This window comes from Narcine bancroftii, chromosome 2 (assembly GCF_036971445.1).
Source record: "Narcine bancroftii isolate sNarBan1 chromosome 2, sNarBan1.hap1, whole genome shotgun sequence".
Taxonomy (NCBI): domain Eukaryota; kingdom Metazoa; phylum Chordata; class Chondrichthyes; order Torpediniformes; family Narcinidae; genus Narcine; species Narcine bancroftii.
This window is the reverse complement of record NC_091470.1, coordinates 147,986,803-148,006,518: the sequence shown is the minus strand read 5'-3', so window position 1 is coordinate 148,006,518 and position 19,716 is coordinate 147,986,803. Positions and strand designations below refer to the sequence as shown.

At 47.0% G+C, this 19,716-nt stretch overlaps 1 protein-coding gene across 2 annotated transcripts in view; it reads left to right on the top strand.

Moving 5' to 3' along the window:
• Positions 1-2,767: 2,767 nt before the first annotated feature.
• The window catches only part of espn (espin), a 116,022-nt gene continuing 99,073 nt past the window's right edge, over positions 2,768-19,716 (top strand). For both annotated transcript variants that reach the window (XM_069918503.1, XM_069918502.1), the window contains exons 1-2: positions 2,768-3,405; positions 8,662-8,855. In XM_069918503.1, the coding sequence (XP_069774604.1) occupies positions 3,112-3,405; positions 8,662-8,855 (488 nt within the window). In that variant the 5' untranslated portion in view covers positions 2,768-3,111. The remainder of the gene's footprint in view (positions 3,406-8,661; positions 8,856-19,716) is intronic.

The window sequence follows — 19,716 nt, the reverse complement described above, 5'->3', positions numbered from 1 at the left end:
GGGGTGGAGAGGAAGTGGAGGGGTGGAGAGGAAGTGGAGGGGTGGAGAGGAAGTGGAGGGGGTGGAGAGGAAGTGGAGGGGGTGGAGAGGAAGTGGAGGGGGTGGAGAGGAAGTGGAGGGGGTGGAGAGGAAGTGGAGGGGGTGGAGAGGAAGTGGAGGGGCTGGAGAGGAAGTGGAGGGGCTGGAGAGGAAGTGGAGGGGCTGGAGAGGAAGTGGAGGGGTGGAGAGGAAGTGGAGGGGTGGAGAGGAAGTGGAGGGGTGGAGAGGAAGTGGAGGGGGTGGAGAGGAAGTGGAGGGGGTGGAGAGGAAGTGGAGGGGGTGGAGAGGAAGTGGAGGGGGTGGAGAGGAAGTGGAGGGGGTGGAGAGGAAGTGGAGGGGGTGGAGAGGAAGAGGAGGGGTGGAGAGGAAGAGGAGGGGTGGGGAGGAAGAGGAGGGGTGGAGAGGAAGAGGAGGGGGGTGGAGAGGAAGTAGAGGAAGTGGAGGGGGAAGTAGAGGAAGTGGAGGGGTGGAGAGGAAGTGGAGGGGTGGAGAGGAAGTGGAGGGGTGGAGAGGAAGTGGATGGGGTGGAGAGGAAGTGGAGAGGAAGTGGATGGGGTGGAGAGGAAGTGGATGGGGTGGAGAGGAAGTGGATGGGGGTGGAGAGGAAGTGGAGGGGGTGGAGAGGAAGTGGAGGGGTGGAGAGGAAGTGGAGGGGTGGAGAGGAAGTGGAGGGGTGGAGAGGAAGTGGAGGGGGCTAGAGAGGAAGTGGAGGGGGTGGAGAGGAAGTGAGGGGGATGGAGAGGAAGTGGAGGGGGGAAGGAGAGAAAGTGGAGCGGGATGGAGAGGAAGTGGAGGGGGGAAGGAGAGAAAGTGGAGGGGGGAGGAGTGGAAGTGGAGGGGTGGAGAGGTGGAGAGAAAGTGGATGGGGATGGAGAGAAAGTGGATGGGGGAAGGAGAGAAAGTGGATGGGGAAGGAGAGAAAGTGGATGGGGGTGGAGAGAAAGTGGAGGGGTGGAGAGGAAGTAGAGGGGTGGAGAGGAAGTGGAGGGGTGGAGAGGAAGTGGAGGAGTGGAGAGGAAGTGGAGGGGTGGAGAGGAAGTGGAGGGGTGGAGAGGAAGTGGAGGGGGTGGAGAGGAAGTGGAGGGGGTGGAGAGGAAGTGGAGGGGGTGGAGAGGAAGTGGAGGGGGTGGAGAGGAAGTGGAGGGGCTGGAGAGGAAGTGGAGGGGCTGGAGAGGAAGTGGAGGGGCTGGAGAGGAAGTGGAGGGGTGGAGAGGAAGTGGAGGGGTGGAGAGGAAGTGGAGGGGTGGAGAGGAAGTGGAGGGGGTGGAGAGGAAGTGGAGGGGGTGGAGAGGAAGTGGAGGGGGTGGAGAGGAAGTGGAGGGGGTGGAGAGGAAGTGGAGGGGGTGGAGAGGAAGTGGAGGGGGTGGAGAGGAAGTGGAGGGGGTGGAGAGGAAGTGGAGGGGGTGGAGAGGAAGAGGAGGGGTGGAGAGGAAGAGGAGGGGTGGGGAGGAAGAGGAGGGGGGTGGAGAGGAAGTAGAGGAAGTGGAGGGGGAAGTAGAGGAAGTGGAGGGGTGGAGAGGAAGTGGAGGGGTGGAGAGGAAGTGGATGGGGTGGAGAGGAAGTGGAGGGGTGGAGAGGAAGTGGATGGGGTGGAGAGGAAGTGGATGGGTTGGAGAGGAAGTGGATGGGGGTGGAGAGGAAGTGGAGGGGGTGGAGAGGAAGTGGAGGGGTGGAGAGGAAGTGGAGGGGTGGAGAGGAAGTGGAGGGGTGGAGAGGAAGTGGAGGGGTGGAGAGGAAGTGGAGGGGGCTAGAGAGGAAGTGGAGGGGGTGGAGAGGAAGTGAGGGGGATGGAGAGGAAGTGGAGGGGGGAAGGAGAGAAAGTGGAGCGGGATGGATAGGAAGTGGAGTGGGGAAGGAGAGAAAGTGGAGGGGGGAGGAGTGGAAGTGGAGGGGTGGAGAGGTGGAGAGAAAGTGGATGGGGATGGAGAGAAAGTGGATGGGGGAAGGAGAGAAAGTGGATGGGGAAGGAGAGAAAGTGGATGGGGAAGGAGAGAAAGTGGATGGGGGTGGAGAGAAAGTGGATGGGGTGGAGAGAAAGTGGATGGGGAAGGAGAGAAAGTGGATGGGGAAGGAGAGAAAGTGGATGGGGAAGGAGAGAAAGTGGATGGGGAAGGAGAGAAAGTGGATGGGGAAGGAGAGAAAGTGGATGGGGAAGGAGAGAAAGTGGATGGGGAAGGAGAGAAAGTGGATGGGGAAGGAGAGAAAGTGGATGGGGAAGGAGAGAGTGGATGGGGAAGGAGAGAGTGGATGGGGAAGGAGAGAGTGGATGGGGAAGGAGAGAGTGGATGGGGAAGGGGAGAAAGTGGATGGGGTGAAGGAGAGAAAGTGTATGGGGGAAACAGCAAGGGTCAAATGGGAGGTAAAGATCTATAACTGATGTTTCGGGGCCTGAGCCCTTCTTCAACGTAGTGGACCTTATATGGACGCTACTAGACCGGCTGAGTTTTCCTCCAGTCACAGCATCTGCAACATTTCGAGTTTCACAGAACAGAATTAAACTGTCTGGCTTGACTTGTGCAGTTTCATCCATATTAAATCTTCTCCCATTCCATTATTATTATTAATTACACAACAAGTAATTAAAGATTTAAAAATACTCCTGTGGAACAAGGGTGGCCAACTTTTTAATTTGGACGTGCAGCACGGTAACACGCCATTTCGGCCCACGAGTACCTACTGTGCAGGTTAATTGGTTTATCCCTGCACAGGGATCCAACGCTAACCCGACCATCTAAAGGCGGTCGTCTTTAACATGGCAATGAAGTAAGGTGAATTCGAGAGAAGTAACGCGGGCACCAACCAAACCGAGGTCAAGAGCAGGGACTCCCTATGCCATTCGGAGAGGCTCCCCAGCAGAATTCTGACTCTCAACTTGTTGACTGCTCTGCCGAACTGGTGCCGCCTCTTTCATGGATTATTCAGGTCTCCTGTAATTAAATATTCAGCATGGCACAAGCCCAGCGGGATTCTGAAGGGAACAGACGCCAGAGTGAAAATGGTCACACATAAAAAGTGAAACGGCGGAAGGAAAGCGGGGATCGATGATTAAAACACATCTCCCAACGCAATACAATGGTTTTAGACCCCTCTCTGGTCGCTGCCAAGAACGGCGATCTGCAAACGTTGCGGGAGTTGCAGAGTCAAGGACTCGACCTGCAGAAAGTGACCGACCACCTCGGGGCTTCTCCGGTGCATCACGCCGCCCGGTCCGGGAGACTCGACGCTCTGCGATACCTGGTGGAAGAAGCGAAAGTCGCCGGGAATAAGCGAGCCAGAAACGGGGCAACTCCGGCGCACGACGCGGCTGCGACCGGCAATTTGGTGTGTTTGCAGTGGCTGCTCTCCTCGGGAGGATGTCAGCTGCAGGTAGGCGGCGGCGCCGGGGGATGGACCGTGGGGAGTTTGGTCGGGGACTAGGGGGATGGACCGTGGGGAGTTTGGTCGGGGGCTAGGGGGATGGACCGTGGGGAGTTTGGCTGTGGGCTAGGGGGATGGACCGTGGGGAGTTTGGCCGGGGGCTGGGATATGGACCGTGGGGAGTTTGGCCGGGGACTAGGGGGATGGACCGTGGGGAGTTTGGCCGGGGACTAGGGGGATGGACCGTGTGGAGTTTGGCCGGGGGCTAGGGGGATGGACCGTGGGGAGTTTGGCCGGGGGCTAGGGGGATGGACCGTGGGGAGTTTGGCCGGGGACTAGGGGGATGGACCGTGGGGAGTTTGGCCGGGGGGTGTGGACTGGAGGCCAGCAAAGATGAAGGGCTTCCAGAGTGCGGGCGATGTGTGAGCTCCAACAATCGTGTTGAAGGTTGGAGAATGGGCTTCCAGAGGCCGAGAGCTGGGACCCTATCACAGCCGCCGGAATGGGCGAGGTATGGAGGGCTCTGGAATGGGTGCACGTCAGTGGGGCCAGGAGGGGAAAAAAGGTTCGGCACAGACTAGCAAGGCCGAAAGGGCTTGTTTCTGTGCTGTCGTGTTCTATGGAAGGGGAGGTGGGTGGGGGGGTGGGGGGTCACCAACATGTTTCTGCTGAAGATCCCCGCGCAGAGATATCGAGTTCGAACTCCGACAATAACGGGATCCACTGATGATCAACAGATCCAATGTTTTCCATTTGTCCCACTCGTGTCGAGAGCAGCAATTCGTATCAGTGTTTCGAGGGCTCCAAATCTCTGAACGTGTTGAGCATTTATTATTTTTTAACCTTTTTTTTAAAGAAAATATATGCCACACGTAGTTTAAACCGAGAACTTCACAAATAATTGGTTACATCAAGAATTTGCTACTTCTGCTAAGTTAATTCGAGTGATTAAATGCTTGGTTTTTAAAACAAACACACGCTACCGGGACATTTGGGGGGGGGGGGGGGGCGACGGGACAGATGGGCACTGCTTGGGACACGGAGCAAGCGCTCCCTTTCATTCTTTGCCCCAACTCCTGCTGGCTTCCATCGGCTCTGCGTTACTTTGTCGCTTTCTCCCATCTTGCATTGTCCTTCCTGAAATTCCCACCCGTCTCTTCTTCCTCCCTGCATCTCGCAAGATGTGTCCTTACTTCCCCCCCACCCCTCCATGGGATATTATTAAAAGCAACACCGATTATATTGGAAATGAGGAACCAGCCTCCATGTGACTCAAAATCTGACTGCCTCTCCAAGCCACTATTGAAGAGAAAATGCAAGTTTAAAAAATCTCGTCAGAAACAAAGCAGAAAATATGTAAGGAAATTTCAGAATCAGAATTTATTGTTGTGAACATGTCAGATCTTTTGCAACAGCATCACAGGGCAAACATCCATATAAAGCACCTTACAAAATAAATAAACATAGTGCAAGAAAAAGTCAAAATAAGGCTGGGTCTGTGGTTCATTGATCTTTCAGGAATCTGATGGCAGTGGGGAAGAGGCCATCCTTGTGCCACTGAGTGTTCGACTTTAGATTCCTGTACCTTTTCCCTGATGGTAGCAGAGTGAAGAGGTTGTGGGGGGGGGGGGGGTCCTTAAGGATAGAGGCTACTTTCTTCAGACATCACCTCTTCTGGATGTCCTCGATGGAGTGAAGACTGGTGCCCGTGATGTCACAGGCTGAGTTAACAACCCTCTGGAGTTTTTTTTCGTGTCCTGGGTGATGGTACCTCCATACCTGGGACATGGTAGGAATCAGGAAATGGAGTTGGTCACGAGAAAAATGTGCAAGCTCGGCACAGGCAATGCAGGAGGTTGGTATTGAACCTGGTCACTGGAGCACTGAAGCAGCAACACTCCCTGCTGCCCAATGGGTCGGCCTTGGAGACAGTTATTAACGATGTTTATCTTTGAGTCTGCAGATCAATTCCATTTTTAACATGGGGATCAGGACAGAATTAACTAATACACATTCTTAGAGAAAAAACCTTTGTCACTATGTGTGCACTCTGACATACTATGAACCCAGTTCCACTTGAGAGGAAAGTCAGGACTTTGATAATCAGCAAGCCACTGGAAATCTGGAATAAATCAGAAAATACTGGGAATACGCAATAGGTCAGCCAGCATCGATGAAGAGAAAAGCAGCTCAAGAAATGTTAATTAGACCATGCATTAATCTGCTCCTCTCTCCATTGTGGCTAGGTGGCCATGCCCTCTTCACTCTGCTACAGAGTGATACAGAAGCCCAAAGACTAACAAGGACAGCCTCTTGCCCGCTGCCTTCAGATTCCTGAATGAACAATGAACCACAGACAGTGCCTCACTTTGTCTTTCACTATTTTATTTTTAAATGTCGTTTATAGAAGCGTTTACATTGAGATGCTGCCACAAAACGACAAATTTCGTGACATGATTTTGACAATAAATTCTGATTCTATTTCAAAGGCGTGCAGCTTTGTGGGTTCGCTGGTCACTGAAAATTGCCCTGATTGTGTTGGTGAGTGGTGGTAACTGAGATTAACGTAAAATTTGTATCAATGGGCCAATGACAGTCTTCATGAAGAAAAGGCCTGGTTCTGTGTCATAAGACTCTCAAAATTTTACTTCCAACAGAAAATTAACTCGCCTATTTTAATGGTCGATGCATTGCAGATTTGAGGAGGAAAAACAGATATAATTGATCAACTTTAACACAATCTTTCTTTATCACTGGACATGAGTAATGGTGTGGAATCCTATGACTGCATTTTTGACTGTAGGGGTGTGTGTGCAAACTTTATTAGACTCTCTATTTCAATTAATATCTGGTTAAAGCCAAATACGAGAAGTAGGTCAATCCTGAGACATAACAGGCTGTGTGACTGAACACGAACCATTCACTGTAGGGAATGTAATTGTATAGAACCTTTGAACATAGCAAAGCATTCCAAAGCAAAATGTTTGAGCATATTTTGATGGGCCAATTAATAGCCCATTTAAAGACAGTTTAGATGAAAGTTGCATGATTGGATCAACTCAACATAAACAGCAAATTTTCAATAGGAGCTTTTGAAACTATTTCTACTGTGAGTTTTGAGAGGGCTTTAGCAGTGGAGTGATAGTGTCAGTACTGTTTTAATTTATAAACTGCTTCACATGAAAGGAAATTATATCACGAACAATTGATCATGAGCCTGTGCCATTCATGGCCGACGTACGACAGAGTGAGTAAGAGGGCGACAGAACAATACTGGGCTCGGAAGCTAATTTGCTTTGTATAAACCAATCATCAGCTGATGTCCTACTTTAATGGCAACTGTATTATGGTGGGCTTAGCAGTGTCTATATATAGATAAAGTAGATTATCTTCAAAGTTGCCAGTGAATCATCATCTCACACATAGACTAATATGTGCAGTTAGCTGGTAGGGATATGAGCAATTTAAAAACCACAGGAGGGCTAGTGAGCATGTCTTTGTGCAGTTTTGGAGGGAGAGTTGGCGGGTGAATACTGCATGCTGGGGAAGAATTGGTCAGGTCCCATGCCAGATCATTCCAGGTTTTGTCCATTTCAATTCTATACCATCTTCTCTATCCATTCCATTGGCTCTGTTTCAACAATGGACGTGTTGCCGCAGCCTGGACCATCTTAAGTGTCTGAGGTGGCAGATGCAGGAGTCACTGAGAATACCTGGAGATTCGGTCTCTGGAATTGTCACTTGATTTACATTGCAATCAGTCACCCTCACCCAATCTGGCCTACATGTGACTCAATGTGGGCCATCAATGTGGTTGATGTGGTCAGTGTGCTCTCTCAAATGGAGTGGTAGCCCACTCAATTGAAACTGTGAACGAATAAAAACACAATACTTGAGAAATTCAGGTCAAAGAGCAAACTTTATATATCGAAGATAAAGATTCATAACCAATGTTTCAGGTTGAGCCTTCATCAAGGTTTGAGCAAAAAGTAGGCAAAAACCCAAACAAAAAGCATCAGGGATTACAGATCGAAGTAGTGAGAGAGAATCCCACAGAACTCCCTTCAGAGATAAAAGAGAACTTCTTCAGGGTAGGAATCCCTTGAAGAGATTTTGCAGTAGACAGGAATAAAACAGAAAAGTTTTCAGACACTGTGATTGAAGTTAAAAACACTGAAGGAATTCAGCATGTCTTTATTTAGCAAAGATAAAGATACATAATCAGTGTTTTGGACTTGATCCCTTCATCAAGGTATGAGCATGGCCTGGCGCCTGCCTACATTTTGCTCAAACCTCGATGAAACATGGTTATCTATCTTTGCTACATGAATCTGAAATCTTAGTTCTGAAGAACACTGTTTGACCTGCTGAGTTTTCCCCAGCATTGTGTTTCTACTGTGATGTACTCCTCATCAATCTACCTGTGGCAGATGCGTGGGTTTTCCCTGGGGCTCCAGTTTCCTCCCACCATTCAAAACGTACAGGGGATGTAGGTTAATTGGATGGTGCAGACTCGTGGGCCGAAATGGCCTGTTACCATGCTGCAATGTCGAAGTTTAAATTATTTTTTTTAAATTTTTAGATCCATCCACTCATGATAGTTTTGGTAAAAGTGACCACCACCCCTCCCCCTCCCCCACAATCCTCATGGAGTCAAAGTCTGTCTTCACATTGAAAGACCCTCTTTTGGGTTGTGTGGCACTACAACCATACTAATTGGGGTAGACTCAAATTATTTATGGCATGTCCATGTATTGACATGGACGGTTATCAGCATTAGAGAAGTACAGTCTACAACTTTTTCTGGCTTGCATATCTTCCACTCAACCATTACATTCCTGTTTGATTCAATGAGGAATGTGGGAGGATCTCCCATTTCAGGATCCTCCATTTTATTCCACAGCTTTGACCCTGCCTTGGAAAAGAGTTCCATCTCAATTTCCATTTTCCACCTGGCACTGTAAATGTTAAAAATTGTGATTTTTTAAAATGTATTTTTATACTTAGCCAATATTTTGTCAGCCATAGAGATTTCCTTTTATTATTTCTGTCTACTCACTCCTGACTTTTTAGCCCCGAATGTTAACGAAGGCTCACAGGCAATCAGCTCGATGTACACCCTTTCCAAAACCTCAACATCATTCACAAAATTTGATGGGCCACAACTTTTTTCCTGAAGTATTGAGAAACCATTGTAGAAATGAATTTCACAGACTGCGAGAAATTGAGGCACTGTTGGATTTATTGTTCCCCCTCTTCCTGCAGGATAAAGACAGCTCTGGGGCGACAGTTCTGCACCTCTCATCATGGTTTGGCCATCATGGTATCACAGAGTGGTTACTGAAAGATGGGGTCAGTGACCCAAGAGCAGCAACGGATACTGGAGCCCTTCCCGTGCACTACGCTGCAGCCAAAGGTGACCTTCCATCGTTACAACTGCTGCTCGGACATTGTCCCAAGTAAGTAGGGGAAGGATTAAGATGGGCTTAGGATAACTGCTTGCTGCACTGTGATTGAATCAAAACCTTGGTTACAGCATTTGTACACTTCAGTCATTGCTTCTGAAGTGAGCCAAGTCTGGTCAAGTTTAATTAGATACTTGTAAGATCCTTGCAACTTGAGATCCATTCAAATCCTTGTTACCCCATTTTGGATTAAAGGTAGAGAACAGAAAACCAAAAACTGTAAAATTGATTGACTTTTGGGTAGCCTTGAATGAAGGATTCTTTCCCTCTACTACCAGATTTCTGAATGAACCATAGACACCATCTCACTTTGGCTTTTTCTTTTTCTTGCACTATTTTTAGTTATTTTGTAACTTGATTATTTATTTTGTGATGCTGTCATAAAACAACAAATTTCAAGACGTCCATGGCAATAAATTCTGATTCTGAGGATTATGAGAATGAGAAGGGAGGAAGGACTTGTGAGAGGTGACCTCATTGAAACATGAAAGGTTCAGGGTAAGTGCAGGGATGCCCCTGAGTGGAGAATCTAGAACTAGGGGTCACAGTCAGAATAAAGGTCTGATCTTTCAGGACAGTGATTAGGCAATTGGTCACCCAGACGATGGCAAATTGTTGGAATTCTCTCTCTGAGAGGGATGGGGAGCATCAGCTCATGAGTGTGTTCAAGATGGAGGGGTTGGTGGCAGGTGTACTGCTTTTCCTCATGTGCTTGATGACTTCCTCATATGCTTGATGACTTGAACAGTGCTTGGGCATAATTTCCAATCTACTGGTAACACCAAATGAAACAGAATCTTCAGGGAGATATGGAGAGTTTAGTGAAATGATTGAAGAAGTGGTCGATTAATAATTTTATATGGATGAAACAATATTAACTAAGTTTAGTGAAATGATTGAAGAAGTGGTCGATTAATAATTTTATATGGATGAAACAATATTAACTAAATGATTATGAATGAAGGCCAAGAATTGAGAAATCTGTGGGGAGAAAGTTGCAGGGTAGCTTGAGAATGTGATTTAAAAACACTGAGGAATTTGAGGTTTGTCAATGCATGGAATACAAGAGCAAGGAAGTCGCAATTAATCTTTATAAATCATTCCTCATGTTATAACTGGAGCATTCTGTTTTAAGTTACCATCCATTGGATCATGACTTAAAAGCTCTAAGTCAGAATCCTGCCAAAACATTCCCAAGGACACCCAAAATATTTCTGGCATCAAATTGAGCTTGCACCATTTTCAGACATGATGCTTAGACATGTTGCCTAGCTCACATTGCAGAACACAAGGATTCTGCCCACAGTGGAAGAGGATGAAAAACGACAGGTATCCAATATCTGAAATAAAAACAGAAAATGTGCAAAACAGCTGTTCAGGCAAATCTGGGGAAAGAGGAACAGTTATATGGCAGTCTGAGGAATCTTTGGATACTGTCTCATCTGCTGAACTTAGCCAGCATTTTAAGGCCACAAGACAAAAGACATAGGAGCAGAGGTAGGATATTTGGCCATTGAGTCTGCTCCACCATTCCATCATGAGCTGATCCATTCTCCTACTCAGCCCCACTCTCCTGACTTCTTCCCATAACCTTTGATACCCTGACTATTTCAATATCTATCAATCTCCACCTTAAATTCACCCAATGACCCAGCTTCCACAGCTGCCCATGGCAAAAAAATACCGAGTTTCACCATGCTCTGACTAAAGAAGTTCCTCCATGTTTCTGTTTTAAATGAGTGTCCTTTAATCCCCATGTCATTGACTCATCTGCCATGGGAAACAGCTTTGTCACATCTACTCTGTCCGGGCTTTTCAACATTTGAATTGCTTCTATGAAGTTCCCTCTCATTCTGAACAAGGAGTAAGTCCAAGAGCCATCAAATTTTTTTTATAAATATGATAGTCCCTTCATTGCTGGAATTATTCTTCTCTGAACTCTCTCTAATGCCAGCACATTCTTTTTTAAATAAGAAGCCCAAAACTATATCCCGTACTCCAAGTGAGGCCTCCCCCTGTGCCCTTTGAAGTCTCAACATCTCATTCCTGCTCTTCTATCCTATTCCTCTAGATATGAATGCCAACATTGCATTCACCTTGTTCACCTCCAACTCAACCTGGAGGTTAACCTTTAGGATATCCTGCACGAGGACTCCCAAGTCCCTTTGCACCTCTGAATTTGGAATTTTCTCCTCATTCAAAAAATGTCCTGCTTTTATCTCTAAGTGGCAGAGACATTTCTTCATGTCTGCATGAAGCATGTGCATAAGGAGGATGGCAGCGAGACAATATTGTCAGAATGCATGTGCTTGAGGAAAGGGGGAGAATTGTGTGCACGTACTGATGAGAAGGAGTCGATAAGTATTCTCAAGCAGGCCTTGCATGATTGCATTGTGTCTTCACTCATGTCTTCAAATACTTTTGGCAATAAAGCCCAACTTGCTCTTTACCTTCCGACATGCTTGCTTGACTTGTGAGGTGACTGAAAGTGATTCATGGAAAAGGCACCCGTGTCCTTTGAACACCAACACATTTCGGTCTTTTAATATTTAAAAAGTCTTTCCATTTTTTCTTCCAAACTTCTCACATTACATTCCATTTAGGGTGTCCCAGCTTGTTCACTTCACCTGCCTGTTTGTCACTGACGCCTCGCCACCTCCTCCTCACCAGCACTGGTGGTCAGCTTGGTGTCATCAGCAGATCTGGACACAGTCAAACCCCCGTTCTCCAGAATTCAAGTAACCGCAGCCTCAAAAAAAATTGTGGAAATTGACTAGCTAAAAAAATATGGAAGTTTAAAATTGACGGGCCTTGCCTTGAGTTTGACAATTATGCACCATGCAATCAGAAAATTCACATTCGGCATCTCCCCCTATGTGCCGGATACTAGGGGCTTTACTCTATTAGATGCAGCTTCTCATCCAAATTATCCAACCCCTGAGACACCCCACTAATCACTGCACTAATCGGGAAATTAGCCTTTGAACGGAGTTCTGTCAGAGCCTCTCACTGTTCACCCTCTGTTGTCCTTGGTACTCTCAGGATCTATGACCATGTGATCAGCCAGACTTCCTTCCACAGTCAAGTGCTCCTCTCCCTCCACCCCCCCGCCCCCCACCAACCTTTTTATTCAGGCCTACCTGTTTTTCCTGATACCTGAATAATGGCCCAGGCCTGAAATGTTGGTTATCTATTGGTTAGAGCACTGCTCTTGTAAACCATGGGTCATGAGCTTGTTTCTCGCTGGAGTCTAATTTCTGTGAGGGGCGCTGGACAAAGTGGCAACTCTCTGTTTTCTTTACGGTAGACAAGGTTAAAGAATTTCATGTATGTTACAATCTAAATGTAGTATTTTATTACAATAATGGAGCCTTTACCTTTTACCTTCCAATGGATGCTGCATGGCCTGCTGTTTCTCCAGCATTTTTGTATTTTGCATTCAACCCCAGCATCTGCAGATTTATATGCAAATAAACTCCATTTATTCCTACTCTGTTTTATGTCTATAACGAATTATAAATCCATCTCGGTGTATTCCTCGCCCCTCACTCATATGGCCTAAATTTTATTTAACAATCTTTATCGAGAACATGATCCCCTTATCTTTTCCTGCTGATTGCAAACTTTAAAAATCCAAACAAAATTTTCAAATATGAATACACTTTGATATCAGGCTAACGATTTGCAGTTCTCCATTTCCCCCCTCCCCCATTTCCTCTCTGACACAATGGGATGACATTTACTGCCATTTGATTTGTGTGAATTGTTCTCTTATCATTGAAACTTTGGAAGATGACACCCTTTGCCCTCATCAGCAAACCTTTGATGGAGTCATGGGATCAGATCCTGGCTATTTATCAGTCCCATTAGCTCTTTTCACACTGGCTAACCTGTAAATTGGCTGTTCAAAGAACCAGTTCAAGAAGACATTTTTGTCATTAACACTGGACCACTGTTAACCAGTTCTCTACGTCCTTTCACACTCATCACCAGGCATCCTGGGGAGAAGGGTGCCTATCCTCCACTGGTTTCATCTGAGTGACAGATCGAGTGATGGCGCACCTGCCCTCCCAGAATTCCATGCAGCAGTGAAACCCCTCCATGAGTTCTTCGTGCCTACAGGCCTTTCTCTGTCGCAAGGAATTCTGGGAGGGCAGGTCTTTCATTGCTCTCTTTGTCTCTCCCTTCCCTTTGTCACTCAGACATATCTATCTATCCTTGATTGTTGTATGTATCCACTTCGTTGTACGTGTGTGTATGTCATCCCTGCTGCAACTTTCCCACAGTCTATAAATTGTCCGTCTGTGTTTTATTGCTGCTACCACTTTTCCACAGTCCTTTATAAATTTAAAAAGGTTTATATCGTTCGGCACAAAAGTGCTGTTCATAAAGCTTAATTATGTTATAATTAGGCTGATAAATTTTATTTAAATACAAGATCATAATACAGATCTATCTATCTTTGTTATATGAATCTGAAATCTTAATTTACTAAACCTTGATCAAAGTTTATACCTTTTTAATCTTTTGTTTCCTTCATGTTTCTGCACTCACGCAAAAACATCATCAACGCGTCACTACTTTGTCTCTGGATAGTCCATGTCCCTTTCACACTGGGCTAATCAGTGTGGAAGTGTCAGGTGACCCCGGGGGATGATACACCCTACCTAGGTGGTTCATTCCCGGGGTGATTTGACACCTGTGTGCCAATTTGCAAGTGTTCTCACTGGCATTTAACAGGCATATTGGCCATTAATTACTAAGATAAAATGCCAGTGTGAAAGGGGCTATAGATGACTCTAATACATTTTTAAACAATGCAAATTTATTTCCATCACAGGAAATAGAAACATGGACAAACAGGAATAGGACTAGATCTTTAAACATTTTGAGCCTGCTCTCCCATTCATTTGGTACAATCATGGTTGATTTGTCATATTACAACCATATTCCCATTCTTTCCTCATAACTGGTTAGCGCAATGCTGTCACAGTACCAGCAACTAGGACTGGTGGTCAAATCCTGTGCTGTCTATCAGGAGTTTGTACATTCTCCCTGGGTTTTCCATAGCTGCTCTGGTTTCCACCCACCATTCAAAATGTACCAGGGGTTGTAGGACAATTGGATGTAATTAGGCGGTACGGGCTGTTATTGTGGTGTATGTCTACATTTAAAAATTTTATTTTAAATTTAACTTGATGCCCTCTGTATCTAGAGATCTACCTCCTAAATACATAATTTCAGTAACCTTGTCTTCTTTGGGTAAAACACAAAAGTCTGCAGATGCTGTGATTGTAGTAAAAACACAGAAATGCCGGAGGATCTCAGCAGGTCTCGCAGCATCCATGGCTGAGCCATCTCGTGCACCTCATGAAGAATTTGTCTTTTACACTGTCATTGCTCATTTCGTTTGCCTTGGTTACACATGGATTAAAGTTCCCTATGAAACATCCTCCATGTTTGAAATAAAAACAGTTGTCCTTAGTTCATGAAGTTCATTGCTATTGTACTGAGACTTGACAAGCATAAGAGTACAAAAAGAGCGTAAAAGAGAAATTAAAACTACAATAATCACAAAAACAAGCAATAAAGTGAGCAACCAACTGAGAATATTGTGGCCCAACCCCCCAAATGTATCAGCCTATCATGAGAAAGGATTCCAACCAAGTCTCACATTATCCTTGTTGGCCATAATACCCAGACACTGGAGCTCACGAACAGATTTTGAAACATGCTAAACAATAACATATTTATATAAGCTGCACTTGAGGCGGGTGACCGAGGACTTCCTTGATGTAATTCATCGGACCGTGTCTCCCACGGGCAACTCCCTCGGAACGTCCTCGTTATTACAAATCCAATTGTTGGCACCAAAGCAGCTGTTAAGCCAGATCACCAGGAGTGTAAAACGGAGGACCTGGAACAAAGAAGCCTGACACATGTCACTCATGATGCCGTAAGCATTCAGTGTTTAAACAGACTAAATCATCCTGTCCCTCAATAGCTATCCACCGAGTGTTACCCTGGGCAGGTGTCACTATTTCCCCTTTAATAGGAGGGCCACTACTTGGTGGTGCCACCCATACCTTTTGTCCGGCATTCTCTAGTTCAGAAGTGGGGGGAAATGACTGTTTTTCCTCTGGAATAGGCTGTAGTTCAGAGGCGTGAAGAAGTCGGTGGAAAGGTGTACCTCCTTTTAAAGGGCGATGATTTAAATTGTCGACTCCTTGCTGCAGCACATGACACCACCCCTTCAGGGTTCCCAGTGGTGTTAACAAACGAATTTGTTCCTTCAGTAAGCCAGTCATTCATTCAACTAACCCAGCAGCCTGCGGGTAATAAGGAAGATGGTGAACCCATAAGATACCATTGCCATTTGCCCAATCACAGATTGCCTTCCCGGAGAAGTGCGAGCCATTATCAGACTGAATCTCCTCTGGAACATCATAACGAGAAATTAAATGATTTAGTCCTTGGATACTACTAGCTTGGTCAGCCGTCTTGGTGGGAAAGGCAAAAACCAAGCCCGAAAAGGCAAAAACCAGGCCCATTACTAGGACGTAACGTTTACCCATACAGTCTGGCATGGGGCCTATGTAATCAATTTGCCAAACCGCAGCTGGGTGAGCACCCCACTTTATTTGGCCATGAGGACCAGGAGGAACGACACGGGATTTCACAAGTTGACATTCTGGGCGTGTACGCACGACCATGCGGACATCATCCTGATGGACAGATAAAGCATTTGTACGGGCCCACAAATGTGATCCCTTCTCCCCCAAATGACCACTCTGTTCATGTGCCCATCGAGCCAGGGGGACGGTATCAGCACGGCTGATGGTGGCAAGCTGATCTGCAACTGCATTATGTTGTGCCATGTTAGTATGGGCATCAACGTGATACACAGTTATCTCACGGTGGTGGGAAGCATCCCTCAACAGCTGCCACAGCTCTTTGCCCCACACTGGGCGGTCATGTATCATCCAGTCATTCTTTTGCCAATCAGGCATCCATACCACAAGTCCATTAGCCACAGCCCAGGAATCAGTAAACAGGCGCAGAGGGTGATCATGGGGATCTAGTGGTAAAGTGACTGCCTTCAACTCAGCATACTGACTGGATCCACCATCCCCCTCCTCTGATAAGTGAGTTCCTGACTTGGGATGGTAAGCCACTGCCTTCCACTTTTGCTTTCCTTGCACCCACCGGCTGCTACCATCAGTAAACCAGGCATCCTCTTGTTCTGCTTTCTGTACCATCTCTTCTGTGGCCCCTTGGGTTATTACATCATCAATATAATGGTGAATTGAGAGGGAAGGCGATACTGGCACCGTCTCCAGATCACGGGCAATTAGGCTGTGGCAAATAGTGGGAGAGTGTACATAACCCTGAGGGAGGTGGTGGAAGGTATACTGGTGCCCCTTCCAGGTATAGGCGAACTGATCCTGTGAGTCTTCAGCTATAAGAATACTGAAGAAGGCGTTAGCGAGATCAATGACAGCATACCATGTTCCTGAGTTCCCAGTATCAATGTTTTCAATAAGGGTAACAATGTCCGGAACTGCCAAAGGAAGTGGTGGGGCGTGTTTGTTCAAAAAGCAATAATCAACTGTCATTCTCCAGGAGCCGTCCGGCTTCTGGACTGGCCAAACTGGGCCATTAAAAGGCGACGTTGCGGGCCTCACTTCCCCTTCTTCTTGCAAAGTATCAATGGTGGCACTAATCTCTTCTTGCCCTCCAGGGAGGTGATATTGTGGAATGCACACTGGTTTCATGGGGGGTGGCACCATCACAGGATCCCACTTGGCCTGATCCACTACTAGTTTTTTTGTAATAGTCCGAATTCCAAATGCAAATCCCCCTTGGCTAGTATTAAGGGCCATACTGGCCAACATATTAATACCCAGGATACACTCGTCAGTAGCAGCCACCAGGGCATGTAACCAGATAGGGGAAGGGCTGTCACCCACCGTGGCACGGACTTTTATTTCCTTTGCCAGGGTGACCACTCCTCCCAACCCCTCTATTCGGTCCAGTCCAGAGGTCGGGGTTTCCCGGAATCACCGAGTGCTCCGCACCGGTATCGACCAAGGCCAAATATTGGTGGTCAACGGTGATTGTTAACGGTATGTAGGGCCGTGGGTCCCTGTGTATCCGCCGTATCTCAGTGGAGTAGACACGGGAGCCCTGCCCACACCTTCATGCTTTAGTAGGGTTCGGGGGCTTCCAAGCCCTCATGCCACTATTATCCATAAGAGCCTTGTTAACCATTTGTTGTACCTCATCACGGGTAACTGGAGCAGGAGAAGCTGGCTCGATAGAAGGAGCAGGGGGAGCAGAGGGCACAGCTGGGCCAGGAGGACTCAGCAGCTGGGGATGATATTCCCCTGCTTTTCTCTTATAAAGGGCATAAAGGACCGCAGTAGGTTTCCCATCAATATCACTTTTAGGTACGCCTAACTTTAACAAGGTTAGAAAAAGGTCCTTCCTTGTCGGTCCCTTGTTAGCAGCAGGCCCTCTCTTTTCATCCTGCTTGTCTGATTTAACCTGGGCTGTACGTGAGTGCATTTTACCTCCCACCTCTAATTCTCTAAGCCCAGATAAAGCGCGCACCGCCTCAGACACAGGGTGCCCAATTAGCGGACTAGTTACGGACAGAACCAGTCCCCGTACAGTGGGTTGGGCGGAACGAACCAATCTGGTATGCATTCCGGCCGTGAATATCTCTTCATCAGGGCTCCCCCCGTGTACCCACAGCCTCAAACGCCCTGCATACAAGGCAGAGGCCAGGGCCTGTTGACGAATTACTGCTATACCCTCCTCTGGGGTTCTCCAATTGTTCTGCAAATGTAAATCCCAATCTACTGGTGATGGGTATACTCGTAGCAGGGCATCCCCTAGAGTAGTAAGTAAGTAATCCATCTCTCTCCCTCTACCCTGCAGCTCAGCAGTGACCCTGATATCAGTAGACAATGTTCCTAATCCCAACAATTCCTCAGGGGTTAAAAATACATTACCCCCTCCTTGTTCCCAGGCATGCAGGAGCCAGGCTGCCAGAGTTTCTCCTGCCTTTTGCCTAAATCGATCTCCAATGGCAGCCAGCTCTTTTATAGAGAAGTCACATATCATTGACTGTTTCCGACCCCTGTTCCCACTTTGGCCCACAGGGACCTCCACCCAGTCTAGGGGAGGAGGTCGAGGCCATCCCATGGAGGGAGTAGGCCATAGAGCATCAGCAGGGGTTTGGGTATTTTCCCCTGGGTCCACTTGGGAGACCGGGGTATCTATCCCTTCCATCTCTACCCTTACATCATCTCCCCTTGTGTCTGTTTGGGAAGTCTGCTGCCTTATGGGGCGGGCGTGAACAGCAGGTGGTGGAGAGGGTAGTATGTTAGACACATGCTGAGGAGTATCTGCATTATTACCGTTGTCATTCCAGATATTCCCATCCCAATCCTCAATTACATCAGGATCGTCACCATTCCTTATCATGACATGAATACGATATGGATAGGGTTCTACTCCATGCTTTTCCTTATCTGCATAGAGCTGCTGCCGGAGTTTAATATTACGGCAGATTGTTTGGACATGCTTATCTTCCCATTCTTTGGCTCTGTCCTGACTGGTGTGAACAATCTCACTCATCATGGAACAGCATTGTCGCATGGCTTCTAGCTCCTCCTCTAATTGCTTTCTCTTGCGCAGAGATTCTACTTCTCTTTGAACTGATTCTGCTTCACGCTGAACGGCGTGGCGTAAGGCTGTGGCCAGCAACCAAAAACCATCCGTCAGCGTCCCCTTTTTATCAGGAAATGTTCTTTCTCGAAGGAGAGTGGCAACCCGCTCTCCCAGAGGTGCACTTGATGAGTCTAACTTCTCATCCCAACTAATGGGTGGTCCCAACAAAGACAGGGTATTGGCCAACATGCCAAACCCATTGTCTTTGGAAGTCCATCCAGGAATCAAGAACTGCTCAGGGCTCACCTCTTTCGGCGAAACATCTTGAGACCAATCCTGCTCGCAGCGCCAATTGTCTTGGGTAAACTTATACCTCTCATTTTGTTCGTTTTAGATTGGTCACAGTGTTTGAACTAACAAAAGAAAATAGGCACACACACCGAGAGCAGTTCAGTTTATTACAAATTCAAAAGCTGATTTCACATTACAATATGCAAGCCCTTCCCAACTATACTTATCAACGCTTGGACTGAACCCAACTGCCGAAGCGAGGCACACTTGTAGTTGGTTGTCAGGGCGCCGGTTGCAACTTCTCCACCTCCCCTGACCGGGACGTTGGCTGGACTCCAGAAGTTCTTCTTCTTGCTGAGAGATGTTGCCACCTCTCGGAGAGTCTCAAACTTCAGCAGCGGGACCATGACTTATATTACCCAAAAACTGCTTACCCAAGCACCTATTCCCAGCACAGCAAGAAAGATAAGCAAGCATGCTAGGCTTCTAACGAATAACATAATTTTCAGCTTATAACTTTGAATACAATGGTTTATTTTGCATCAAGGCTAGGCCTCTGACAGTCTGTGACCAAAACAAGCAGGAAGATTAAATGTTCTTGGTACACAGATGTCCTTTTGTCAGATAACAGCATCTCTGGCCCCTTGGTGGAATTTAGCTTATGTCTGCTGATACGAAAACACAAGCAGGTTCACAGCCTTGCAGAACCCAGAGCTGCAAGTTTTAAAAAAACAGATTAGAATCTTCCATTACACATGGTTTTGTCTTATTAGACCCCACAGACCTTGTGCATGTGTTAGAGTCTGTACACGAGCAGGAAATGGTGAAAGTGTTATGTGAGAGAGAGGATGCGCTGCATGTAAAAGAAAACCGTCAGAGACTTAGG